General features: G+C 45.1%; 1 protein-coding gene across 3 annotated transcripts in view; it reads right to left on the minus strand.

Moving 5' to 3' along the window:
• Positions 1-201: 201 nt before the first annotated feature.
• The window catches only part of LOC147891901 (methyltransferase), a 111,277-nt gene continuing 85,239 nt past the window's right edge, over positions 202-26,239 (minus strand). For 2 of the 3 annotated variants that reach the window (XM_087388428.1, XM_087388426.1), the window contains 5 exons: positions 25,545-25,683; positions 25,024-25,139; positions 21,043-21,099; positions 978-1,120; positions 202-626 (listed from right to left, as the gene is read on the minus strand). In XM_087388428.1, the coding sequence (XP_087244554.1) occupies positions 1,052-1,120; positions 21,043-21,099; positions 25,024-25,139; positions 25,545-25,683 (381 nt within the window). In that variant the 3' untranslated portion in view covers positions 202-626; positions 978-1,051. The remainder of the gene's footprint in view (positions 627-977; positions 1,121-21,042; positions 21,100-25,023; positions 25,140-25,544; positions 25,684-26,239) is intronic. The other variant, XM_087388427.1, reaches the window with a different exon arrangement.

The following is a 26,239-nucleotide window of genomic DNA, read 5'->3' on the forward strand; positions in this document are numbered from 1 at the left end:
TTTTACGTCCACAATTTTCAAGATTTGATTCAAGCATGTCACCAAAAAAAAAAAATGCACCACTTGAATGGAGATAATTGTGTTGTGATTCCCTTGTATATGCAAGATGGTTAATACTAAAACATTCATAGCAAGATGAAAGGAAAAACAATGCACAGGCCACAATAGATCAATACTCCTACAAAATTCACACTGTGGACCGTTGAGTGAAAATACAAAGGCTTTGAGAAGTGAAAATGTTACAGATTCTAGAAGCATAAGAATCTCCAGCACCGATTATACACTTGAAGAGAACATCTACATTCCCATAGTACAAACTAAAAACATCATGTAACCGAAAGAAATGAGCATCGTTTGGGATTCACACCAAGATCGTATACGTAAATACAGCTGCTCACTTCAATTTCATGAGCTGCCTTTAGGCATCCCTTTTCAAGGAAAAGGAAGCCACACACGCTCATCCTACATGCACTTATTCAAAGCCATCAAATCTGAACTCTCGCCAAAACCTTTTCGTGAGAAAATGCCAAGACGTTATCATCCCCCACAATTGATAGTTTTGAAAATCTGTCTTGGACTTTCTTCGGGCTTGTTGCATTGCACCACCTTTATGATGCATGTTTAACCTAGAAAATGTTGGTTCAATTTGAAAATTAAAAAAAAAGATGGGGCTTTAGCATTGAAGCACAAAATACACCAAACTTTGTATCCTTCTTATTCTCACGATCAGGGATCCACAATTAGAATCAAACATCAGAAAAAACATGTAGCTGTATTGTGCCTCAATAAAGCGGAATCCATTTCAGCATGCACATACAATAGAATGTCAGAAAATCGAATTCTTAAAAGCTTTCACATACCTAGCCTGCAAGGGCCCATCCAAAAGAGAAAGAAAATACCATCGCTATCCACATCTGACTCGTCTTATATCCATTTTCCACAATTTTCGAAACGTTAAGTTCCAATCGAAAAATCACCTTTCTACTCAGTGCCCATTACTTGTCCATGATGCAAGAAATCTACACTGCTTGTTCCATCGACTCCTTTGTATTCACACCTTTAAAGCCCACTCAGGACCATATATAGCAAGGTGGGTGCGTCCATATCGCCTATCAATAATCTACCATGAAGACAAGGAAATCCCTTGATTAGAAAAAAGTAACTACAAAGATGAACACTTTTCAATAGGCCAATAGCAGTGAAGCTAGAAGCAGTAAAGTTTACAATTCTTCAAAAAAACCACTCTCAAAAGCATTGCTCATAGCATCATCAGCTTTTGGGAAGCAAATCCAAGAAACAATATACAGTATATGCAGCTTTTCCCTAGTAGTTTGAAACTCTCCCTAGAGCTAAACGTTTTGCAGGAGCAATGCTTCTCAATCATCAATATTTGGGCTTACTGAACATATGCATGTGAATTACTTAACATATGCATTTGACACTGTACACAACTATAATTGCACACACTAATGTGCATTTGAACTTGCACATTTTTCATGCAAAAAGCTTCTAAGCTAGCTATGTGGTTAAGTAAAATTCCAAACATATGCAATAGCTTTGTGGCTAAACATATGCATTTCACACTGCATACATTGTAATTGCACACACTATTGTGCATTTGAACTTGCATATTTTTCATGCAGCAGCTTCTAAGCTAGCTATGTGCTTACAGTAAAATTCCAAGCCTTGAAATAACTCCTTCCTGTTTACTGATGAGGAATACCATCATGCAAGGGTGGAAAATGAACCTTCAAATAGAAAACTTTCACAATCATTAGGATGCAGTATATTCATTCAATAACCTTTGCGACAGAATTCTTCATTTAGGAGATGCAAAGAGCATCCACGAAGAGTAATTGAAGCATGCATGTCTCCAAGAAAAGGTATGATGGTGAAAAAGCTGAAAGATAAGTAGAAGCCTACACAGGTTCCTGTATGCCTTGCCCTTCCAGAAAATAAATTGTAACATGAATTGTGATTTGTGTTCAAACGACATTTTTCTAAAAGGATGGACCAATTATTTGTTGGGATATCTCAAGGTGTATGCCTCAGGCACACCTTGGTTTCTATGTGTGAGTGCTAGAGGCACAGTTAGGTGCCCATAAGCACAGTTAGGTGGTGGAGAGCCACATAGGATGATTGAGAGAATCTAGGAGCAGATTGAGGAGATGATTGTTGAGCTCTGAAGTCATCAGTGATGTCAGTGAGCATGTATGAGGTGCCTACTTAAGGACCTCACTCTTCTTCATTCCATAATGCAAGTATTCTGAGTTTGTGTCCACTCTACTCTTTCTTTTCAGTTTACCAACATGGTATCAGAGCCCTTTGATCCCCCTTGAGCCCATTTCTGCCACATCATCTTCTTCTTCTTCATCTTCTTCTTCACCATCTCTTCCTCTTCTTCCCAAAGTTTGCTTAAGCCTGTTCTCCTCCGGTTCTCAACCATTTTCCACGCCCTTCCCGCTCAAGATCCACCTCAAAGGGGCGAACCCCTGGCTGAAAGGAATTGACAAAACTCGCGCTCGTTTCGTTGCCATTACACGCAGTTCGTCGACCTTTGCTCCTACGTTTTCTCTCAGCATACTCCATACTTCTCTAATTCCTTTCAGGGGGAGGTAGTCCATACCTAGAGCTATCCTATGCTGAAATCTAAGCAGCAATGGCTGCATATTCAAGGTAGAAACAGAGAAAAACCAGTCGTTTTTTAAGACGCTCCAGCCAGCAACGTCGCGCGAATTCTTCTCAGACCTCTGTACTAGAAGTTCACCTTTATGTGAGCTTTCTTTTGCTTCAAAAAGCCCCTTTTTCTTTGCTTTGGAGAGTGAGCTACAAGCCCTCCAAGTTCAGGCCTCTGTTTTTTGACACTTTTGACAAGGTTGTGAAAGTGATGCTACATAAGATGCTAGTCTAGCATTTCTGGTTTTTTTGAAACTTTCAATAACATCAGTACAAGTGTGGCTTCAGTTTTGTTTTGAATTGCTAGACCTGGTTTTGATTGGAAAGTATTCATTTTAGCCACTTCTATGAAGCATGTAAAAAGAAGCATCATTGATTGAATATTGGTCACTAGTCTTTGCTACATCAAGTGCTTATATTTTGGAAGCCTTTCAGTTATTTTTTGCCTTGTAAGAGAGAAAGACACTGCCCAATATCTGGGTTAGACCCTCTCATGGCTACCCTATTGAATCTAGAGAAGTTCAATGGAAAGGGGTTCCACACATGGCAGATGAAGGTGAAATTTGCATTGATGAGGGAGAACCTCTGGGGACTTGTCAAACCGACTCCAACCGCTTCTTCTACAGCCTCCAATGCTGGAGAATCCTCAACTCCGACACGCCCGGCAAGGGATCCCGCTAGAGAGGAGAAAGCATATGGTATCATTGCTCTTGCTTTAGGAGATGATTATATTCACCACATCTCTAATTTAGAGTCTCCTTCAGAAGCTTGGCAGAAGCTTGACATGATTTTTGGTGCTAGCTCTCACATCTCTAAATTATCACTTAAAATCTCTTTCTTTGAATTGAAGATGGCTAGTGGTACTACTTTGGCAGCTCATGTCAACTATATGCGGAGTCTTATGACTCAATTAGCTTCTATCAATTCTCCTATTACTCCAGATGATGCTATGGCAGTGTTACTTAAGAGTATGCCTGAAGATTATGATCACATAGTTACCACTTTGAAAAATCTTCCTAATCCTAATCTTGAAGGTATTATCTCTGCTCTCCAAGAAGAAGAAAGGCATATGGAGCTCAGGAAAGGCAATGACACTGTTTATGCTGTAAAAGTCCAGAAGGGCAAGTATACCCCTTGCAATCACTGTGGAAAGACAAATCACCTTTCAAAGGACTGCTTCAAAATCAATCCATGCAAGCACTGTGGCAAGAACAACCATAATGAGAAGTTTTGCAAAGCCAAAGCAAAGACAGAAAATGCAAATCTACTTTCAGTTGATGAGCCTCCACAAGATGAGGCATCCTTTGAAGATTATGCATTTTAAATCATCACTATGTATGCTCCAGATCTCTCCTTTTATGTCAAGGTACTCAGCCTGGATAGTCCTCCAAAATGAATGAAATAAACTATTGTGTTTTTGTGTGTTTTGTAAACACCTCTGGTCACCTTATGATGTAGGCCATGTGTATGTTTTGCTCCATGGTACCTCCTGCAGACATTGTGTGCATGTACATGCAGGGGAGATAACCATTGGAAGGTCTTTTTGTATTCCTTTTGTTTACCTTACACCCAAGGGAACCCTTGCTAGCATGAGAACCTAGCCATAGATTTATCCTTGACCACCATGAGATGGCATGAGAAACTATGAGACTAGATGTATCCTTGACATAGCCTGAGGCATTCCCTTGAGGGGGGGTTTGTTGGGATATCTCAAGGTGTATGCCTCAGGCACACCTTGGTTTCTATGTGTGAGTGCTAGAGACACAGTTAGGTGGTGGAGAGCCACATAGGATGATTGAGAGAATCTAGGAGCAGATTGAGGAGATGATTGTGGAGCTCTGAAGTCATCAGTGATGTCAGTGAGCATGTATGAGGTGCCTACTTAAGGACCTCACTCTTCTTCATTCCATAATGCAAGTATTCTGAGTTTGTGTCCACTCTACTCTTTCTTTTCAGTTTACCAACATTATTTTGAAAAGCTAGCCCAGAAAAAATGCAACAAAGTTCAAACTCAAAGGATGCAAGCCTGCCTTTGGTGCCTACTTGGAAAACTGATACACATAACCCCAACCTGAAAACAATGTTTTAATCCTTAAAAATCCATCCCATTCATGACTACTACTACGTATGTCTAGATGAATTCGGGAACATGCCCGAACTCATCCTCTGAAAACAAAACACTTAGTGCAGTTTCAATCTGTGACAATCACTCACAAGGTTGAAAAACAATAAACCCCATCAGCATAGCAGGGACTAGCTACTTGACATCCCCGTCACCAGCGTCCAATGGCGCGTGAGACCATAGGATAAACATATGCTCTCACACATGCATATCCACACATCCCCACATACTTGAGCATCCATTTATACAAAGGTCTTCAGACTGATTTCTATCAGCACTCCGGAGGTGAAGCCTGAAGCCGTGACAAAGGCTTTCACTAAATGTCTGCATTCTTTGACCTACAGTATACTAAAAGTTTTCTTTAAAAAACACACCTGACTCTATAAAGTGGTGCTACATGACCACATTCACTTCACTTTCATTAACAATTTAGGCACTTCGCCTTTAAGTGTCTTGGAATCCTTGTATAGACGATGACTTTTGAGCCTTGCCTCATTGAGAATGCTTCTATCTCTGAGATGATAGCCTGCATCAAACTACTAGCAATGATAGAGAGTGTTTATACCAATGAAGCTATCTGTACCCGTCAGGCAATACTGTGACATAAATTATTAAGCATAGGAGGCCACTCCCACATTCCTGGTTAATGAATAACCTTATCAATAATTTGTCAGAAGTATAGTATCATTGGAACTGACAGCGAGCTATCTTTTGTTTTGGGGTAAATGGTTCATTGTCCCGCCTGTAAGCTCCCAAATGAGGAGTGAAATCCTGCCTAGGATTGAAGGGCATGAAAGGCTGTTGTGTGTTCATCCAATATGGATGCCACATAGACAGATCTAGGTAGAAGTAAGTGGTTACCCACCTGGGCTGAAATATGGACAGCAGAAATTGGAGATCACATGGCTGTCTGTAGGGCAGCATGGTGCAGCATCAAGACTAACACATGGGCAGAGGAAGTGCCTATATGGGCTGGGGGTAAAGGCCAGTAACATTGGCCATATAGGGGCCGAGGCTGGGACATGGAGGCCCAGTCAAGGGTCCCAGCAAATAGGGGTCAGGGGTTTTATAGGCCCCAAAGCCAGTTGACCTGAGTCTGTCAAGTCAGCCCTTTTAAAGGCCGTTTAATCTGTGAGATGTAGGCCTTTCGGCCAGAACTAAAACGGGGGGCAGACCCTGCCAGATCTATATAAAGATCCCCTAGGGGGCTTGCAAAGGCACTTGTGAAAGCCACGGAAGCTCAACAAAGAAGAACGCAGCCACAGGGCATACAAAGGGAAGAGTTTGACAATAGATGTAGACCTTAGTACAATTTACTATCTTGGATTGGCCTCGGCCACATATTGCTTGGAAGACCATGGCTACAGCAAGCATAGTCCTTGCTACAACTGAAAACTACTGAGGTACATGAACAGTAGGCCTACTCAGGAGTTGTTTACTTATATGAGGTGTACTACATTTTGGTGCAATATACTTCGGCATATCTTGCTGTTCATTACTGCCTTCACTCATTCTAGATCTGAGCATTTGTGAGTATATTCTTGTGCACACTTATTTTATGAAGTTGGATCTACATCAGTGCTTCCAGATTCTTCCATTCAGTCTCCATTCTTGCGCTGCATGGAAGGTCTACCTTGGTATCAAGGTGTTAGGGTACAAGCCTAGATTCTCTGACATGGTGTCAGAGCTATGTTGGTGAGCTTAGAAAGTAAGATCTGAGAACTAGAAATCCAGAGAAGGCGACTAGGAGGTGTATGCCTTGGTGATCAAGCCATATAGTTCAGATAGACTTGACAACTGAAAAAGGAATGTGAGTTTTTGCTCAGTGAAGGTGTGACAAAAGGTGAATGTGCTCGTCAGTGGGAATTCGCTTTGCACTTAAACCTCATGGTGCAACATGGCAAGGCAGTTATGTTGGATGGGACCAACTATCCAATCATAGGAAGATCAAGATCCAGAGTCACCTCATTCTATATGCCTTGTGGGAGATAACTGAAGGATTGGAAACGATGCCTGCAAACAAACTGGATGCAACACAAGGTGTCAGTTGTCGTGAGATCCATTGTGTCGTTTTTAGGCATCTTTCCGATTGGGACATGTGCAGATAGGGTCATGGGGAAAGATCACGTGGCAGCCTCTTGTACCACTGAGACAAGAGAGTCAGAGGTGTGGGCGAGGTTATGCTCCTTCTGGATCTCCTCGTGCATCTCTCAGCTGTTGTAGTTCGGTTCCCATAGCTTGCATTTGATCTTTAAGGCGGGTCCTCTCTGATTCTCATGCAACTCTCCTTCTCCCACTCATCCTTCTTGCTCTTCTCCTTCTGCCATCCTCTTGCATCTGTGCACCATGTTTCTTGACTTCAGCCAATGCTCTGTCTACATGCGCTTTTTCATTGAGTAAAGCCACATTGGTGGCTTCCAGACTATCAACCTTCTCAACCAGCACAAGACAAATTTTATGAAGGTGAGAAATGACATCCGAAATACCTTTGGGTGGCCCTCCTGTTGTGTAGGCATTTATGGCAGCTTCCAATGCTTGTTTACCCCATGTGTCTTCCACACATCCTCTTGTAGGCATTATGATTCTGCAAATCTCTGCTTTTCTGAGTGTAATAAATTGCTTTGCTCTTACTTACTTACTGGGCATATTGTGTTTGCTGTTTGTATTGTTTTCTCTCTATTTTTTCCTTCTATTTTCCTCGTCTTCCATGTTTTCCATGTTGTTGTCTTCTCACATTTTATATATATGCTTGCAGCTAGACATGGGTGCCTCGGGGCCGTCAGTGGAAGGTATTTGCTGAATGGGAATCCTCCTAAGGGTGTCAAAACACTGTTTCTTGATTTTCTTGGAAGGTTTCTTGCTGCTTTGCAGGTTCAGGGGCAGCTGGAGCGAGCTCGAAGGGTCCTGCAATCCCCTTTTCAACACTTTTATTCCCAGGTTTGGTTGCATTAGGGTACTACCACATACCGTATCATATAGCAAACATACACTTCTTAACACTTTCACTCAGATTCTAAGACCACATGTGTTATCAACTCTGCACAAAAGTTCGACACATTCTACCTTATCATAGGGGGGCTCTAGCATTTTCTCCATCACTAAAAACTTCAAAGAAAAAGGACATAGCTTAACTGCTACAGTGTAAACATGCATGTATGAGGCAAAAGTTCACATGCTAACATTGTGGATGAGAAAGAAACAAAAAACATGTGGCACACAGCAATAGCAAATAAGCACGGAGCCTAGTGCTTTCTTTGAGCCTTGTGCTTAACTTTCAATGAAGAGGCTCGTTTATTCTCCTCAATCTGTGGAATTCTATTTAACGTACTTAGAGAATGTAGTTGACATGATAGTACACTACTCCTCCCCCCTTCTGCTAGCCTCTCCGTTTCTGCCCCCTCCATCACTTCCTTCATGTAGCCCTTTATCATTGCCTCTCTGCTCTCTCCTCTGTTTCCCACCTCCTGTTTCTAATTCTTAGACTCCTCATCACTCTCTCTCCTTCAGCTCCGCAGGTGCTTCCACCAGATGAAGGAGCTGGTGGGCCGTTGCTCATATAGTCAGATCTTCAAACCGTGCAATAGGAGTTGAGGCCTCAGTTTCTCGTTTGACTGCCCAAGTTCAGGCTAGGATATTGAGGACTCCAATTCCCTTTCATCTCATTCAGAGCAATGAGTAAATCCTTTGGCTAACTGCGGAGACTTAGTGAGTTCATGCATCCCACTTTTGTCAATACTTCTTAAATGATACTCCCAACTCATTTGGAGAAGGAATTGGCTCCACTTGATCCGAGACAGCATTGGTATCATCCTCTCTCCAATGGACTTCCTGCTCCTCACTTATGCCAACAGAGGTATAGAGAGGATGGACGCTTCCTTCACTAGATCTGGGAAGCATCCTAAGCTTCTTCATTAGCTGAAATATTCAGGGTCTTTGTAATGTTCCTCATCACCACTAATTCAAGATGCATCCTAGGGTTTCAAGCAGTCCCATTGTATTCTTTTCATCTACAGGTATAAGCTGGATATTTGGGATGCAGTAATTCAGATAAGCTACTTTCAGATCATACTTTCTGGTTTGCTGCACTTGGCACATAGGAGGGACCCATATTTGTCTTTTAGCCACCCTTCTCCCCCTTGTGGTTAACCATGGTATCATTATTCCATCTAGGGCTCGATGGATTATTTTGTTGATAGATGGACGTAGATCTACTTCCTTAACTTCTACACTTCTAATAATAGATGGGAAAGAGTTATTTTCTGGAAGGAGTTTCTTTCTTGGGACCATTCTTGATAATTGGAGGTGATAAAAAAGAGAGGTAAGAGAAGTTGGCATTCACTTTCTTAAGAGAGCCTCCTAGGAGTTGTGCTGGGAGCTCCTACACCTGGCTGCTCCCGCTGCCCCCCTCCCACCATCTCCTCTTTCCCGCAGCCCCTTCTGCCTCGCTCCCCCTCGCCACCTCCTCCCTCGACCTCCGCCGCTACCTCTCCGCCCCCCCTTTTCCGTCTCCCCTCGCCTACCCTCCCCGCCTCTCCCGCCTCGTCTCCCCGCGCTGCCCCCCCGCCTCTCCTCTCCGCTTCCCCGCTCCCCCTCCTCCTCCCCTCCCCCTCTGACGTTTTTCTCCCCTTTCTCTTCTTCCTCCCTGCAACGGGAGCATTTGCGCTTGTTAAGGCGAAAGAAAACCTCGGTGGTAACCCTTGGTCTGGCCAGAGGGGCTCTATGGCAGCACCCTTGAATCCCACGGCCGTTAAGGTTCTTCTTTCCCAAGCTGACAAGCAACAGGTACAGCTAGCAATTCAGTCCCTCCAGGACAAGGCACTTGTGGGCCTCACGCCTACACGGAGACAAGTGCGAGAGTGGATCCAGGCGAGCTTGGCATTAGAAGGAGACCACATCCAGGAGGTCACCATCTATGGATGAGGCGTTTTCCTCATCTAGCTGAGCTCCCCTGACACTGCCTCAACACTTGTGGAGCAAAGCCCCATCCTCCTCGGCCCGCATCTTGTTTACCTCTTTCCTTGGTATCATGGGTTCACAGGGGAGGACATGGACACGACACACCATGTTCCACGTTTCCCGGTCAAGCCATCCTCCCTTCCATTGGTCGGGCATTTGGCATAGTGCTCGAGTCCCCGCCCGAGTCAGCTGCCTCAGTTTCAGCAAATGATGGAGTCCCTAGGATCAAACTGGTGGTTGAGAGCCCGGAGTTGATCCTTCTCGAGACCCTTGAAGGGGGCACACTTCGCCAGAGGGTGGAGATTTCTGGGTTACCAGGCCAATGTCTTCGGTGTAGACAGATGGGTCACCTTGCCAGAGATTGCCCCTGTGGCCTCCCTCGTACGCCTCCCCCCCTCCTTCCGCATAGTAGACAGAGTTAGCAAGGCCCGAGCTCAGCGGCCTCTCAGGCAGGAGCAACAGGATTCTTAGACCCCTTGGGTTACCCCCTCAGAAGGGGACTGGACCCAAGTTAAAAAGAAAAAGAAAACAAGCAAGCAGCCCCGCAAGCGCCTCAAGTAGAGGACCAATCGCAGAGAGAGGGACACAATTGACCGAGAGGCCCCGAAGGAGGAACAGCAGGAGCCACCTCCTTCAGCAGCAGGGGCCACCGCCCATCCAGACGGTCCTCCAACTTCGGAGGTTCGGCCTCCGAATCCACCCTTGCAGCAGCAGCGAGCCCCAGGAGCTCCAGATGCGGCGATGGCGGAAGCCGCAGACGCTAGCCCAATGGGGGCCGCGGAGGAGCCGATCTAGAGCCCGACGAGCCGGATTAGCAGGGGGGCCCTGTGGTCCTTGTCCCTCCTCCTCCCCCTCCTTCCCTAGACCCTTCCCCCTCTTCCTCCTCACTTCCCCCTCCCCCTCCACGGTTCCCCCCCCCCCCCCCTTCAACCCCCCCTCCTATAGTCACCCTCACCACTCGCCCCCCTCCCTCTATCCCCCGCACCCCTACCGCTCCCTCTCCTGTTGCCTCCCTCTCCACTTCAGCAGTAGGTTCTTTCGCTTCAACATCCCTACCAGCTCGCAAGGGAACGATGACGCCCCCTTCTGCTTCCTCATCGCAGCAGCAGGTCTGTTCAGTGAGGGATCCTGAGGGATGAGGCTCGTCTTCCCAGTCAGCGGCTCCCAACCTCCAGCCTGGGCGTTCCTTACCGCGGGACTTCTGGAGGTTAGGACCCTGGAACTATCTGGAGATTCCAGACTCTCATCCTCTACCATTGGAGGTAACGCTCATGGTCCTTCAGCCCCGAAAGTGGGGTTTGATTAGTGCAATGGGATCTCCGACACGCCGCGTTTGGAGATTTCCGTTTGCCTCCACAGGGTTGGAGAAATGGTTCCCAAAGGTGTTCGATGCTATCTTGGGAAATTAGATTATACTCATGATGGATGAGTGGATGGGGCCACATGGACAGACCTCTGGTACGTCCATGGTGCAGAGGTGAACTTTCAGTTGAGCTTCACGCGCGAGGAGCCAGTGTGTGGTTTGGCGACAAGAGTTATCAGATTGCCGCTGGAGGCAAAGGTGGAGCAGGCACACTTCTGGCCCCTCCAGAACTGTGCGGAGTTGTTCGGAGTGGAAGCCTTCCTCATGATGAAGTAGGCACGAAAAATCAGTATTGAGCCGGTATCCACACTAGTACGGCGTCGCATGGATACTGACTACTCGCCCTCTAAACCCCCGGCAAAATCACACAAAGCAGTCTTTTTGGGATAGGCACCCACTCACAGGAGAGCCTTGTTCTCGACTCCCCCGTCCTCATGAGCTGGACCATAGTGAGTTGAAACGTACACGGGCTCCACAACCGTGTTCGTAGCCAGACGCAGTACCTCATACTCCGACGAGTTGCAGAGGGCAGTGGTAGGGCAGGCTATGGACATCCTTATGATTCACGAGCACATGTTTTTAGCTTCAGACATCAGACAACGTCATCACCTTCTCCCAGGGAGAGATCCAGAGGAGTGGTCCCCTACGGTAGGATGGAGTGGAGGAGTCTTCATCTCAGTCTCACAGACTTTGGCCCCACAGGTCTACGATCAAGGCGAGCTCATTCCAAGACAGGCAGTTCGGATGCGAGTTTGGATGGGAGAGTCCAGGATCGGGATCCTGAACGTGTATGCCCCAGCGTGTAGACAGCACCGCCCGGCCTTTTGGAGGAGGCCGTCAGAGTGTCTTCCGGATGTAGACTCTTGGATTATTGGAGGGGACTTCAACAACCTGAAGTTTGGGGAAGACAAGCAGGGCGGAGCCTCTTTTTCTGAGATGCCAGCCACAGAGCGTAGCACCTAGGAGCAGTTCATTTTCATGATCAGTGGCAGAGACCCGTGGAGAGAGCCAGATTTCAGCAGGACACCTAGCAGCCTTCTCTTCTTCTTTGGACAGAGGAGACACAATGGATTGCTAAAGAGACTAGACCGTTTCTATGTTGGAGACTGGGCATTACACAGAGGCAGATCTACCGGGATTCTAGCAAGTACCACGATGTCAGACCACTCTCCAGTGGTACTTCACTTGGATCAGCCCCGCCGAGGTCTCCCCCAAAAGGGGGTCCGCATTCTAGAGGACCTCCTGCAGGACGAGGAGATTTAGCAGGTCATGGCAACGATTTGGGAGCAGTCAGAGATGGCACCGTGTGAGGGTTGGGTTGCGTGAGTGGCCAATGTGATTCAAAGGAGCAGTGAGGAGCTGCAGGCTCACGCCCTTAGGCGGAGGAGTACCCTTCAGCGGGCTTTGGGAGAGACCTCGCCTCCATCGAGAGGCTCAGGAAGCAGGACCCAGTGTCTCAGTGGCTTAGTGACAGATTCGAGAGCGCTCGTCTCGAGCTCCAGGACACGGATGTGCGGCGGGCTGAGTTCTCCTATCATTCCTCCTGGGCCCGATGGGTGCAACAGGGGGACATGATGACGAAGCAGTTCTTTCAGACCACTGGACCCCGGCGGCAAACACACAGCTACAACATCTCCGAGACTCGCAGGACATCATGCACACTGACCCACAGGACATTCTTGGCATGACCACCGGTTTTGACAGCCAGCTCTTTCAGACGGAGAGGATGACCCCAACTGGTCTTGTGGCCCGAGAGCTAGTTTGGGATCACGTTCTGCCAGTAGTCTCGCAGGACCTACAGCAGACTTGAGGAGTCTTTCACAGATGAGGAGCTCTAGGAAGCCCTCAAGGCTCTCCCGACCCAGAAGTGTCCGGGTGAGGATGGCTTGACTCCGGCCTTCTTCTGGAACTTCTGGGAGATTATTTCCACCCCTTTCCATCTAGCTTGCCAGGAGATTTTAAACACAGGCCTTCTCCCTCAATCTTTGAGTAGGGGGTGGATTTGTTTGATCGTGAAAGGGGGAGATAGGTCAGACATCTGACAGTGGAGGCCAATCACTCTGCTTGATACTGCATACAAGATCCTCGCCAAGGTCTTGAGTTTGCGGTTACGGCCCCATCTTACCGACATCATCCATGACACACAGACTGGGTTTGTCCAGGAGTGTAGCGTCCTGGACAACATCTTCACGTTCTGGGAGGTAGTGGATTGGTCCAAGGAGGAGTCACAGCCGTTGGCCGTCCTTCTCTTGGACTTTGAGAAGGCCTACGACAGGGTGGAGTGGTCTTTCTTATAGGGCACTATGAGATTAGGTTTCTCAAACAGATGGATTAGAGGAGTTTTAGCACTATATGCAGGGAGCTCTAGCCAAATGCTTATCGGGGGACACACGCGAGGCCTTCCCTCTCTCTCGCTCAGTCCACCAAGGCTGCCCACTCGCTCCCTTCCTCTTCCTGTTTGTGGCGGAGGCTTTGGGCTACTATTTGAGATCACAGGTGGGGGGTCTCACAGGGTTGAACCTCCCAATGAGACAGGAGGAGGAGCTACTGTATGTTGAGGGCACCAGAGCAAGTCTGGAGAGAGTCAGGGGCGCCCTGGTTATTTATTGTGAGGGCTCGACGACACGGATCAACTAGACGAAATCTATAGGTTTCTTCACAGGCTTTGAGGAGACACAGGAGATCCGTGAGTGGAGGAGTGACTTTGGCTTCAGATGGATACCGCGGGGCCAGACAGTGAGATACCTCGAATGCCAGGTGGGTATTGACATTACAGCAGAGTAGCAGATTGCCCAGGTCCTTGAGAGTCTTCGGCGCAAGCTTCTCTATTGGAGTTCGGCCAAACTCTCCTTAGCAAGTCACACCTTAGTGGCAAACCATGTCCTTCTTGCCACGGCTTGGTATATCGCCTCCTGCTGGTGCTTTCACAGAGGTTGCATTGGGCAGCTCCGACGGTTGGTACAGAACTTCCTTTGGGTAGGTTCAGATGGCACGAGGAACACTAGGGCCCAAGTAGCTTGGCAGACGGTGATCATGCCACAGGCACTAGGAGGCTTGGGTGTCATTGATCAGGAGATGCAAAGCAGGGCCCTTCTGCGCAAGTTGGTGGTTCGTGGCCTCACCCCAAGTGCAGAGACTTGGAAGCTCCTCTTACAGTGAGGGCTTATGAGGAACACCCCACGCACTGGGGGACATTGGCAGCCTTCACATCGATGGATCTTCTGAGAGGCCCCCCTTACGGGGAAGGGCTCCCCCCTGATGAGGAGTCTTCACAGGATATGGCAAAGACTGGCAGGGGGTCTCATCCGTGCTCTGCCCAGATGCAGAGAGGAGTTTGAGCGCCAACCCCTTATGTGGCACTCAGAGATCAGAGATCAGGAAAGCCGTATGCTCGAACAGCGGAGTCACATTGGTTGGGCACAGTGGGATAGTGGTCCAGTAGGGTCCTTTGGCCGTTGGAGCAGATTACCTATGGAGACAGAGGCGAGGCTTGATGCCCTAGCGCATCTGCGAGGGACAGGGCAGCGGATGGGCGAGATTAACTTAGCCATTCCGAAGTCCTGGTGGGAAGGACTTCACATTTGGAGAGACAGCAAATGGTTGGGGTGTTTTCCCGTACTGGTGTTCCCTTGCGGATGTTGATGCCATGCGATAGCACGCACCCTGGCTTCTTCCGTGTAGAACCTGGAGGCCTACTTCAACCACTCACTGAGAGTGACCCTGAGATGGATGGGAGTCTTGATGGGATACACTGGCAGATGATCAGAGTGGTGGGACATTTCAGGAAGGAGTGGCACATCGACCCTCCCAATATTTCAGAGCAGAACACCTCTAGATGGCGCCTTGGCTGTGGGAGGGTAGACCCCTTAGGGAGGTCCAGTGGGATCCGAGAGAGTGGTTCTAGCCCTCCAGGGGCGGCCTAGTTGTGCAGGTGGATGAGGTGCCCTTCTTTTCCTACACCACATGGATTGGCAGGAGGCTTTAGATGGACTCGTCGAGGTGGACCCCTTCGAAGGAGAGACATTGGGTGACCCAGAGAGTGCCCCGGGATGTGCACTCCAAGTTTTGGACACGGTTGTGGTCCAGCTTGCAGCCGAGGAAGATCTCTTACTTGTTCTAGCTGGCCGCCCATGGAGGCCAGACCGTGGTTGGAGCAGATGCGAGTGGATAGGCACTGCCATTGTTGCTCCCATGGTGTCCTGGAGACTATCCCGCATTGCTTGTGGAGCTGTCGTAGCGCAACGAGGATCTGGATGGGAGCCCTCAGGATCATGACACGTATATACCTCTGTAAGACTAGAATAAGTCCAATCATACAAATTTAGAAATTTTGTTGTTCTAAAGATCAAAAATCTACAAAGGAAAAAAAAAAAAAGAGAGAGAAAATGAAAGAGAAGAAAAAAGAGGTAAACAAAAACTTTTATGAAAAGCAAAAGGAAGACATACTAAGCAAGCAAAGCAACACTTATGTCGTCATCAGTGCCCAAGCATAAGCAGCTATACTGGGTTTCTAAAGACCCGCGGAGTCTCTTGGGCAAACCCAGTGCTTACTAAAATATGTCAAATAAACAATAGAGAATGAAAACAAGAAATAAAGAAGAAACGAAGCAAGTGACTTAAGCAAAAATAAACAAGAAAGTCAAGAAACAAAAACTTCCAAAAAACTAGAAACTCTCTCTCTCTCTCTCTCTCTCTCTCTCTCTCTCTCTTTTAAAACATAAAAAGTTAAATGGCACTTTACACTTATGTCTCATTTCTGCAAAGAGGCAAAAATAAATTTCTAACTTAGAAAGCACAAGTATACTCAAACAAACTCTCTTTAGAAACTAAAAGAAAAACGGATCATGACACGTATGCAAAGTCTTCATAGAGACTACACCTGGGGGATGGTGGCTTGGTTGACAGAGGGAGGACACGCGTTTCAAATTGATGAGATATCCCCAACCTACCGGATACAGGGTCAGAGCATCCAGAGGATCACACTCCACGAGGCAGTCCCCCCTGACAGTCTAGCTGCTCCTCCTCCTAAAGAGGGCAGTGTTTGGGAGGTAGTAGCCAGCATCACGACTTGGAACATTTGGGTGGCTCGCTGCAGTCTTGTGATGGGTGAGCACCTGGTTCCACGTGCGGCTACCCTAGTTGCCATATGGAAGGATATCATCTACACTCTACAGTCCACCTGGGAGCGTAGGACTCCAAGCTCCAGGGCGACTATCAAGAGGCGTGCTCGTTTCTGCAAGGCTTGGCCTGCAAGTGTTTTCTACATCTTCACTCCGTGAGGGATTCGCTTGCTGTATAGTCTCCCCACTTGGCTGTTAGACTCAATTCCAGAGATCCCCTAGGCAGTGAGCTGGGGTTTCTCAGGAACAGGCTGGTTTTTCTTTTCAGCCCTTTCCGGGTTTTTCCATACTCAGCACCTTCGGGGCTGCTGTCTTGTATGAAATCTTTCAAGCATTAATAGAAGGTTCCTTTCTGTGAAAAAAAAAAAAAAAAAGAGCCTCCTAGGATGCTTTCCCTTTTCGGTTTAGAGGAAAAGATTGTTCGGTTGAGGATGGTTTTTGTTATTTTCTTCGTCATCTAGAAGGCACTTGAGTCTCATCCACACACGGATTGACAGATTTCATGCAGATGCTTAGACTTTGGATAGAGGTGGTAGTTTATGCATTGCCCTGAGGGTGTCCACTTTAGATCGCTATCTTGTAAATATTCTTATTTTTTTGCCTCACATATGGCAGATTGCAAGATTGCAGCAGCCACTCCCATGAAACAGAGTTTGAAACTTACTAAAGATTACGAAAAGCCTACAATCAATGATAGGTACTACAGCTCATCGGATCTCTTATGTAGTAAGCTCACTAGCACAGTTTATGGCAAATCCAAAACAGTCTCACTGGAAGGCAGCCAAAAGAGTCTTGAGATACATCAGAGGTACAAGATAGTTTGGAATAGAATATTGAGGAAGTCATCCACGGTTGCATGGATACTGTGACAGTGACTATGACGGAGATCATGAGACGAGGAGATTGACATAGGGATATGCATTTTTTCTTGGTCAAGGAGCTATATCATGGTTGTCAAACAAACAACCAACTGTTTCTTTGTCTTCGACTAAAGCAAAATATAGGGAGCTTACTACAGGTGCATGTGAGGCTATATGGCTCAAAAGATTATTGTCAAAAACATATTACTTTGATGAGTCAATGCCAATAACAATATACTGTGATAATCAATCGGCTCAAGCATTGGCCAAGAATCCAGTATATCACTCCAGGGCAAAGCACATTGATGTCAAAGAGAACTTCATCAGAGAAAGAGTGTTACTTGGTGACATCACATTGTAGCATTGTGATAGCAAAGAGAATGTTGCAGACATCTTTACCAAACCACTCGGTAAAGAGCTTTTCGAAAAACACCGACTAGCTCGTGGTTTGACGCAGAGGAAGGACATTCCCATTAAAGGAGTGTGATGGAATGTAATGTTCAGTCCTTCTTGTGAACTCTCAACACCTTCCCTCAAGATCAACATCATGAAGTAGGCCTTCCCTCAAGATGATGATTCAAGATTGCCATTAATCAACAGCAGCTGGCAGCCTTGCAAAGGGAGGAACAAAAAAGACCTTCAAATGCCTGGGTCCACGAGCACCTTGTAGCAACAAGGGCTCACCAGCAAACACCCATATGGAGATTAGAACTGAGCTTTCATCTCATGTGTGCAAGACATTATGGGTTTAGATAGAGTGAGGAGTCAACAAAAGACTTCTTCTCCACTCTTGGTCCTAGACTTGGTAGAGAAAGTGTTTCTCAGTTGATTGACTTTGAGGGGTTGCAACCAGACCCTAGTACTGTCATGTAAATTGCTTCTCATTTTTATGCTTTGCTCCTCACTGCAATTCGGAAACGACTGACAGAGATAGTGCCTATTTCAGGATCTGAAAGACAGTCCCAATGATGAAACAAGATATGAGGATCTCTCTTTAGGCACCTTTCACCAACTTGGGATTCAGCATTGCTTTACTTGCCATTCCCAAAGGTAAGTATCCAAGTTCAGATGGTTTGACTCCCTCTTTTTTCATCATATCATTTTTGCTCTACAATGCATTTGAGAATCTAGTGTTATACCTTCTTCACTTTATTGAGGGTCTCATCCATAGTGCAGAAGTTTGATAAGTCACTGGAGGCCAACAATCACACTTTTGGGCACCAAATTCTAGTAAAGGCAATCAGCCTTCCTTTACAACCTCTACTCCTTGGCTTGATACATGACACACACTGGCTTTCTACATGGAAGCAACATTTTATATAATATATTTTACTTGGAAGGCCTCTTAATGGGCCAGACAAAGTGCCAAGATCTTGTTTTCCTACTCTTAGACTTTGAGAAATCTTATGACAAAGGAGAATGGGGTTTTCTGGATGGTATGCTCCTGTGTTTTGATTTTTCTGATTCATCAATCAGAGGCATGTCCTCCCTTTATAGATCAGTCCACAAGTAGGTTCTCATCAAACGTGCTAGAGGAGAGGTTTCAAATTTCCAAATGAGATTGCCACGGATGCCCTCTTGCCCCTTTGTTATATTGCTTGTGGCGGAGGCTACAACTTTTTCCTTTGCTCTCAGCCAGATATTCCTGGTTTGAGACTCCCCCTTAGACAGAATAAGGAGCTTTTAGACAGTTGATCTTGTAGATTACATAGCAGTTTATTTGGATGCCTCTCCTTAGACGGTCAAGCCAGCTTTGGATTCGTTTTTCCTTGCAGCAGGGGCACTTATTGGTTGGCAAGAATCCAATGGATTTTGGCTTTATATAATGAAATATAAGGACTCTCTTGCCTAGAGATTGGATTTGGGCTTCAATTGATCAAGAGAGGGCTTTTAGTTAAATATCTAGGCTGCCAGGTTGGCATAGGCATTTCTTCTCAACACTCTGCTCTCGTGTTGGAGAGTCTCAGAAGGAAACTCCATCTTTGGAGTTCAGCCAAGCTAGTTCTAGCCTCTACAATGGTAGTTGTTAACCAGGTTTTGTTGGCCACTACTTGGTTTGTTTGTCCATGTTGGTGCCACTCTAGGAGTTGCATTTGTCAATTTATGAGACCTATAAAGAACTTTCTTTGGAGTGGACTTCATGGGTCCTCAAATACGAGAGACAGAATGGCTTGGAAGACTTTGGTCCTTCTAACCACGGAGGGAAGGCTGAACATTATTGACCTTGATTTTCAATGAAGAGCTTAGCTTTGCAAGCTTGTGATTAGGGGAATTATGTTGGATCAGAAGCCTAGGAAAGATTTATTTCTTCGATCCATTGGGTCTTGCACTCCCTCTTTCGATAGTGATTGGATGGACAGCAATCGGTGGATTCTTTCTTCTACAAACATCACGATGCCTCCTTCACCTCTTATGGCTGCTATTGTCAGAGCTTGGCACAGTTTCATAATTTCATTATCGAGGGTCTCCCCTCATTTGTAGGATGAGATTGACAGCAGCCAATTATGTGGAATAACTCTATTGAAGATGAGATTCGTAGACCTCTTTGTGCCTTGAGATATAAGCAGTGGTCCAGATGAGAGAGAGATATTATTATTCTTCTTTGGGTTCCCGGGATGTTTTCAAGCTCTGAAGTTGACCTCTACAAATAGGGGACAGCATAGGCATATCAAATGGATGGGTGCTTTCTTAGGCATAGGCGTCCCTCTTCAAGTCATAGGTCTCTTGTCAGACAGTGGAGATTTAGTGTTTAGTGTGCAGTTTGGACACAAGTTGGTTAGATCCCCACATTCTAATATGGTTTTTAATGCACACTTGGAGGTAGTTGGACTTGTGGGCTTTGATGAGCAGTGTTATTTTGCTTCTGGCTGGTTTCTAGACCCTCGTCAGGAGGATATCCTCTCGGTACTTGGAGGCGTTGGCTTTCTAGAGAGGTACCCGTAAAATTTCTTCACTGGTATCTGGGCACTTAGGAGTGGATTGTAGTAGACAACCATGCAAAGGATCTTCCCCTTTTCAACTTTATAGTACGCAATGCCAAGAAGTTCCAGATCGTTGCCAGAGGTCCTTTATTTGGCCCCACATCTCTTATGAGAGTCAGGACTCCTCTTGGGCTATCTTGATGCAGCCCCAAAGGCATACAATTTTGCAGACTTCAAGGTGTTCCTTCTTCTCAATACAAGCTTGCACATGCTTCAGTGGACACTTGTTGGGAGATTGTAGTGAGAATCAATGCCTAGCACATTTGGAGATCTAGATCTATAGAGGCTATTGATGGCACCCAAGTCCACCCAGCTCATATGTCAGCTTGCATTTGCGAATGTATTGTACAAACTATTGTGGCTATTTGGCATAGGATGCAAGGTTCTTCTAGGCATGCTTTGACCACGAGGATGATTTTTCTTAGAGAATGGAGAGGCTGTCTTTTCTTTTCTAAGACCGTCACTGGCTCGATGTGGCATTTCCAACCACAACCATGTTCTTATCTAGTTTTTCATTTGTTCAGACTCTGCGAATGATATTTTAGCACTCGCTTTTCATGATCTGCATGATGTATTCTGCCTTGAATTTCTTCTCTTGGTTGTTTCTTTCATTACTTAACAGGTCTATTTCACAAAGAAAAATACAATAGAGCTAAATTATGTCAAAAACTTTATAAGATGCCATAGATCATAGGATTGACCCATATAACTACGAAAGAGTAGGCTAAATGTAGCCACAAAGGAAAGTGATTTATGCGAATGACCAAAATAACAAAAAAAAAGAGCAACCCAAGAATCACAAATCCAACAACTCATTATTATGCCTTGAGTGAATCCACGTACAAAAGACCCACAAGTTTTAAAATCTACTAGACAATATACAAAAAATATATATATATATTTGAGTTCCAATGATTTTGAGCTAAAACTCCATTAGCACAAATGCAAATGAGGTAAAACTTACTTTCAGTAGTGGACCACAGCTAGGAAGAACATCTACTTTAGATGGATACTCAACCACCTAATAGAAAAAGCACAAAACCAAAGAGGGGAGATAGATTAGTGAAATAAACACATCACTTGCAAACCATATTTCTCATCACACATGCTGTCCATTTCTCCTTGCAAAGGGCAAGTCACATATTACAGTCCTTACATTTAATTATGGACCCTACATATATCCATTAAAAACTCAGCCTTAATTTTTATCCGAAACTAAGCATTAAGAAGATGCATGAAGCTGTGAATTTGACAAGGGTGACATATAGCTTCCAACCATGAGCTACACCATGTACAACAAAGACCAAAACACTACGTGTGTGTGGGGGGGGCACGGGGGGCGGGGCGGGACAGGAATTGTAAAGACTTTGGTGATCCAACATTTTCTTTATTTGCTTTCTTCAAGCGTTCTCTGCAGCAATCTTTTTTTGACTGCTTGCAGACTCGCTACATCGATCATGATGTATATTTAGCATATACAAATATTTTCAGCTGATGTAATTTCTAGCTCCTCGCTTTGAGGTGGCTTTTCTTGTAATATAAACAATCATGGCATTCACTAAAAAAAAGTGTGTGTGTGTTGCTAGCACTGCATCGTTATGGAAATCTCTGTATGATGCTTGTCATCATGATGACTTGAAAATATCATCTTTAGAGGTGTTTTCCCACTGCTCTTGATTTTTCAGAATAGCCTTTTCTTTAGACTATTCTCATTGTAAAAACTTTTTCTTGATATAAATACAGTGGTTTCACCCCCCCAAAAAAAAGTGTGTGTGTTGCTACAATCCTTTTATGATTGCCTCAGTGCACGTCAGTAGATTCCTATGTCTACTTGTCTTATATTGAAATCTTTTGATGTTTGTAATGGCATGTTCCCTCTTTGTATGCATTCCACCCCCCCCCCCCCCAAAAAAAAAAAAAAGTGAGTGTGTGTATTGCGTAATGACCTTTTCTAATCTTGTAATTGCTTCCCCTTCTTTTAGGGGGCTGCAAATTGTAATACAAATATAAGTGGATTTCACCCCAAAAAGAAGTGTGTGTATTGCATGTTCACCTTTGGATTGTGCAGTCTATATGCATGGCTTATGTGCAGTTTTATTTGCCACTTATCCCTTGGTCTTCTTCAGATATCCAAAAACTCATTACTAAAGTCATGGAATGCTTTTGGCACACCAGACGGGATCGTAAGGTGCTTCATCTTCCCAAATTCAAATATGTAAGATCGCCCAAGATGCATGGCGGTTTAACATTCTTAATCTTCACACTCATTTCCTAGCTCGTAAGGCCACACTCTTGGCCATTTTTTTGGAGTAGCATCAGCCATGGACTCTTATGCTTTCTTGTGTGGTTACCTCAATCCGTACAGAAGCTTTTGGCGATTGGGCTCCAGCTATCTCTGACGTTATTTTTGGGCACTTCCATGGTCGCATTCCTAGCTGTCCTTTTGCTTCTCGCTTGATTCATGATTGACAGCAGCTTCTGGATTACTTACATTGGTCTGATAGACCTCTAGATCCCGGTGAAAGAAGAGACAAAAGAAAGAGGGCTTGAAAGGACATTTTTCTCCCTTGAAAGGAGAGCAAGAGGTGCTTAAGATTGGTGAGGAAACAACAAGGTAGAGTTGTAACTGATTAGCTAGGATGAAAGAGAGAGCAATCGTTTGCAGCCAAGATGAGGCGATTTGGTGAAGTATAGGCAAACTTATGGGCATGGGAAGATGGCTGAAGTAGAGGCTGGATTGGGCTGTGCAAAGTGTGCATAAAGTGATGCCATGCATGGGCTGCATGGAAAAGTTGTGGCATGCAAGCCTTCCTTTTAGATTCTATGACTTTCCTAAAAGGCTTAATTTCCTAGAAAAGTACTATTAAAAAGTAGCTTTCTAACTCGACATTTTGCAATGCAAAAAGTAAAAGGAAGGAACTTTAGCTCTAGTGGGATACTTTTAGAAACTACTCATTCATGCACGCATGCATGTAGCAACTTCGCAACTTTAGAACTCATGTGGCAGTCCACCCTTAGTTTGCATGTCGATTACGTATGCATGCACACACAATGCTTGCATGATACACAAGTAAAGTGAAAACTAGAGATTTCTAACAGTTACCAAACCCAAACTTTCCGAGGCATGCAACCCAGGAAAGTAAGTGCATGCCACACATGTGCCTCCCCTTTACCAAAAAAGTAGGACTGGACTGCATGTCAGCAGTTTCACTTTAGATCTTGACCAAGCAAGCATGCATGCAGCCTCTGGAGATCCATGAACAGTCCAGAATCGTCCAGGCCTCAAGGCAAGCTGCCTTGCAGCCTCTTTTCTTCAATTCGCAGCTGCCTTGCAACTTCTTGCCTGCAATTTACAGCGCTGGAACCATATGGCGACTGTTCCAGGCTGCACAAAACTGTCCAAACAGGCACAAATCACCATCCCTACTACTCAGCCAGCCCTGGAACCGAAATCCTGACTGATCCAGGTTGCTGTACGACCTAACGGGCCTGTGCAGCAGGAAGTCTCCATGTCAGGTGCCGTTTCAGCTCTCAGCTTGCAGCGCAGCGCAACCTGTTCTGGCAATTCACATGCCTTCTCAGCACGGTTCATCCAACAAATCAGCCTCTCACTGCTGCGAATTCACTCCCTGGTCCTCTCTCAACCTTCATCTATCTTGCAGAGTATGCAAAGTTGCAAACACAGCCTGAGGAATCAAAAACCAGATTCCACACCAGTTCAAATTTTCTTATGCAGCTACATCTCCAAGCAATACCACTAACCTGAAGCGCCACAAATCCTCAACTCCTTCCTCAAACACGCAATCACACACAACCAATTGTAAGAACAAAACAATTCATTCGAAGCTCGAGAGTCTGGAAGATAGAGTTCGCTCTGATACTAAATGGAACAATCCCCAAGTCGGATTTCTAGGATCTCCTCTATCTCCACACTAACCTGCAAGCATAGCCGAACATCCTACAAACACAAGGACACATATGGTGTCGGCTAGTGCATCACCACCCAAGCGTAGATCCCCAAGATCACCCCCGAGCTACAGGTTAGGCAACCTTAGACCATAGTCCATCACAGGTAAGGCTACATGTCCCATACCACGCAGCCCCATCTATGCACAGATGTCGTGAGGGAGACACAGGCTTGACTCTCGAGAATCCCCAAGTGAGCAATGGCTCTCACTTATATAGATGCAGGGTGTCTTAGGAATCTCAATCCTAAGACTCCCCCTAGTACCAAAGGTACCTCGTCCTAATTGTCCCATGGTAAGGACACATGACCATACACGAACCTGACCTCCATAACACTAGCCACATTATGTCCACGGGTGGACATAACAAGAAAGGCCATTGAGATTATTGTCCTTGGACTTATATGCATCAACCAGATTTCATGAAAACAATTGCACAATTCTGGGTTGAATGAGAGGCGTTGTGTGGCCACAAGGTGAGCAGCTTAAAAACACCACTAGAATAACAGTTGTATGGATTCCAAATGAGAGGTCATGAATCCTCCCCTTATGAGAATCGTACTGTATTATTGCAAAATGTCCATCAAATTATAAAGTCCAACTCAGGGAAACATTTTCAAGTTATAAAGTCCAACTGAGTGAAGCAGTCATAAGAAAATAGAACCTTCAAATCCAACTAAATGCAACATTTTCAAATTATAAAGTCCAACTGAGAGAAGCAATCATATCCAAGGATGGATAAATGGCGAATTATTACTTTAAAAAAGCCAAATGTATGGTCAGCCCCTAAAGTTATATACCCGGGTAGTATATAACCAAGTTTTACTCTTCTACATTTCGAAAAGAGACCATCATCGTATCTCATACGTGATGTATTAATCACATTTCCCTGTCCATGTATTAGTAGCTGATTGAAAGCAAATGGATCATCACATAAGTAGTTGTATGGCCTGACCAAACATTTCCTTGATAAAACTCACCATAAAAGTATCTTCCCTTAGCAATGATGAAGCGGACAGCTGATCCAATAAAGAGCTGTAATCAACTGCTTCATATGGTGGAGTCACACTTATGTAATCGAATGCACCCAACTCACCTATGCCCCCATCAACAAAAGAAGCTTATAAGATAGGAGATCCTCAGAAAATAAGGCATGAAAAAGCATAGAAAAGGCATTGAGCCTAATGCCTGCAAGAATAAGCTAATTCATTCCTATTTTCAAGTTGCTAGATCCTAGGAAAATCAGAGGTTGTTAAGGCTTGTGTCACTTTGACTTCAGAATGCGCAACTGAAGAGGAATAAGTTTAAAAGCATGCATCAAATAAGCCTAAAATAATATTCATTTTGCACTCCTTCGGAGACGAGGGCCAAGGTTGCATGTCAAGGTTTACTTGCTTTGAAATCCATCACACATGCACTATACTAAGCTTCAAGATTGCCTAAATTTGGATACATTACCATTGTTGCATAGAAATATCTCGGAAAGAAGATGAAAACATACGTCCTGGTTTTGAAGCTAACTGCACAAAAGCTTCAGTCTTCATCACATGTACGATTGAATACTCAAGAAACTCGGTGGATTCTAGATTCGGCTTTAGAACTTTTGTTACAACCCAAGGATCCATCTCCACAAAGTGTACCTATCTCCAAAGATCACAATCAACATGCATTTAATGTTAACACAACATGCATCTAATGTTAAAGATATGACAAATTTCAAGACATAACCACCAATGATTTCTATGAGATTATAAAGATATGACAAATTTCAAGACATAACCACCAATGATTTTCTTAGGATCTAACACCTTGACTAGATTTCAAAGAAATTAGAATTGGACAAAGGACAAATATTTTCATTAAATCTAAGTTGGTGTAGTCATGATGATCTTCATAGTAGCTGTAAAAACTAAAGAGTCTTAAGCTTTCTAAGATTTTTTTTTTTTGGCAAAAAAGAGACTTCTATTAAGTATTAAAGAAAACCGTTAGAGCAAGCTCCATACGGGAATACACCATGCAATGCATGAAAAGCTCAAGAGCCAAAAATAAAGGATTGGGGCTGCTAGTGCCATCTCAATCCGGTAGCAACCTCCGAGAAAAAGGGAGAACCCCTCCAAACTCGAAGAAATACAGTCCTCCTAGAAGAGGCTGCCCGTGAAGGGCCCTGCATGCTAGCCCGAATGGCTATCAAAGTGT

Source organism: Dipteris shenzhenensis, chromosome 17, assembly GCF_047967505.1.
Source record: "Dipteris shenzhenensis isolate YYH24624 ecotype China chromosome 17, Dip_SZ_1.0, whole genome shotgun sequence".
NCBI lineage: Eukaryota > Viridiplantae > Streptophyta > Polypodiopsida > Gleicheniales > Dipteridaceae > Dipteris > Dipteris shenzhenensis.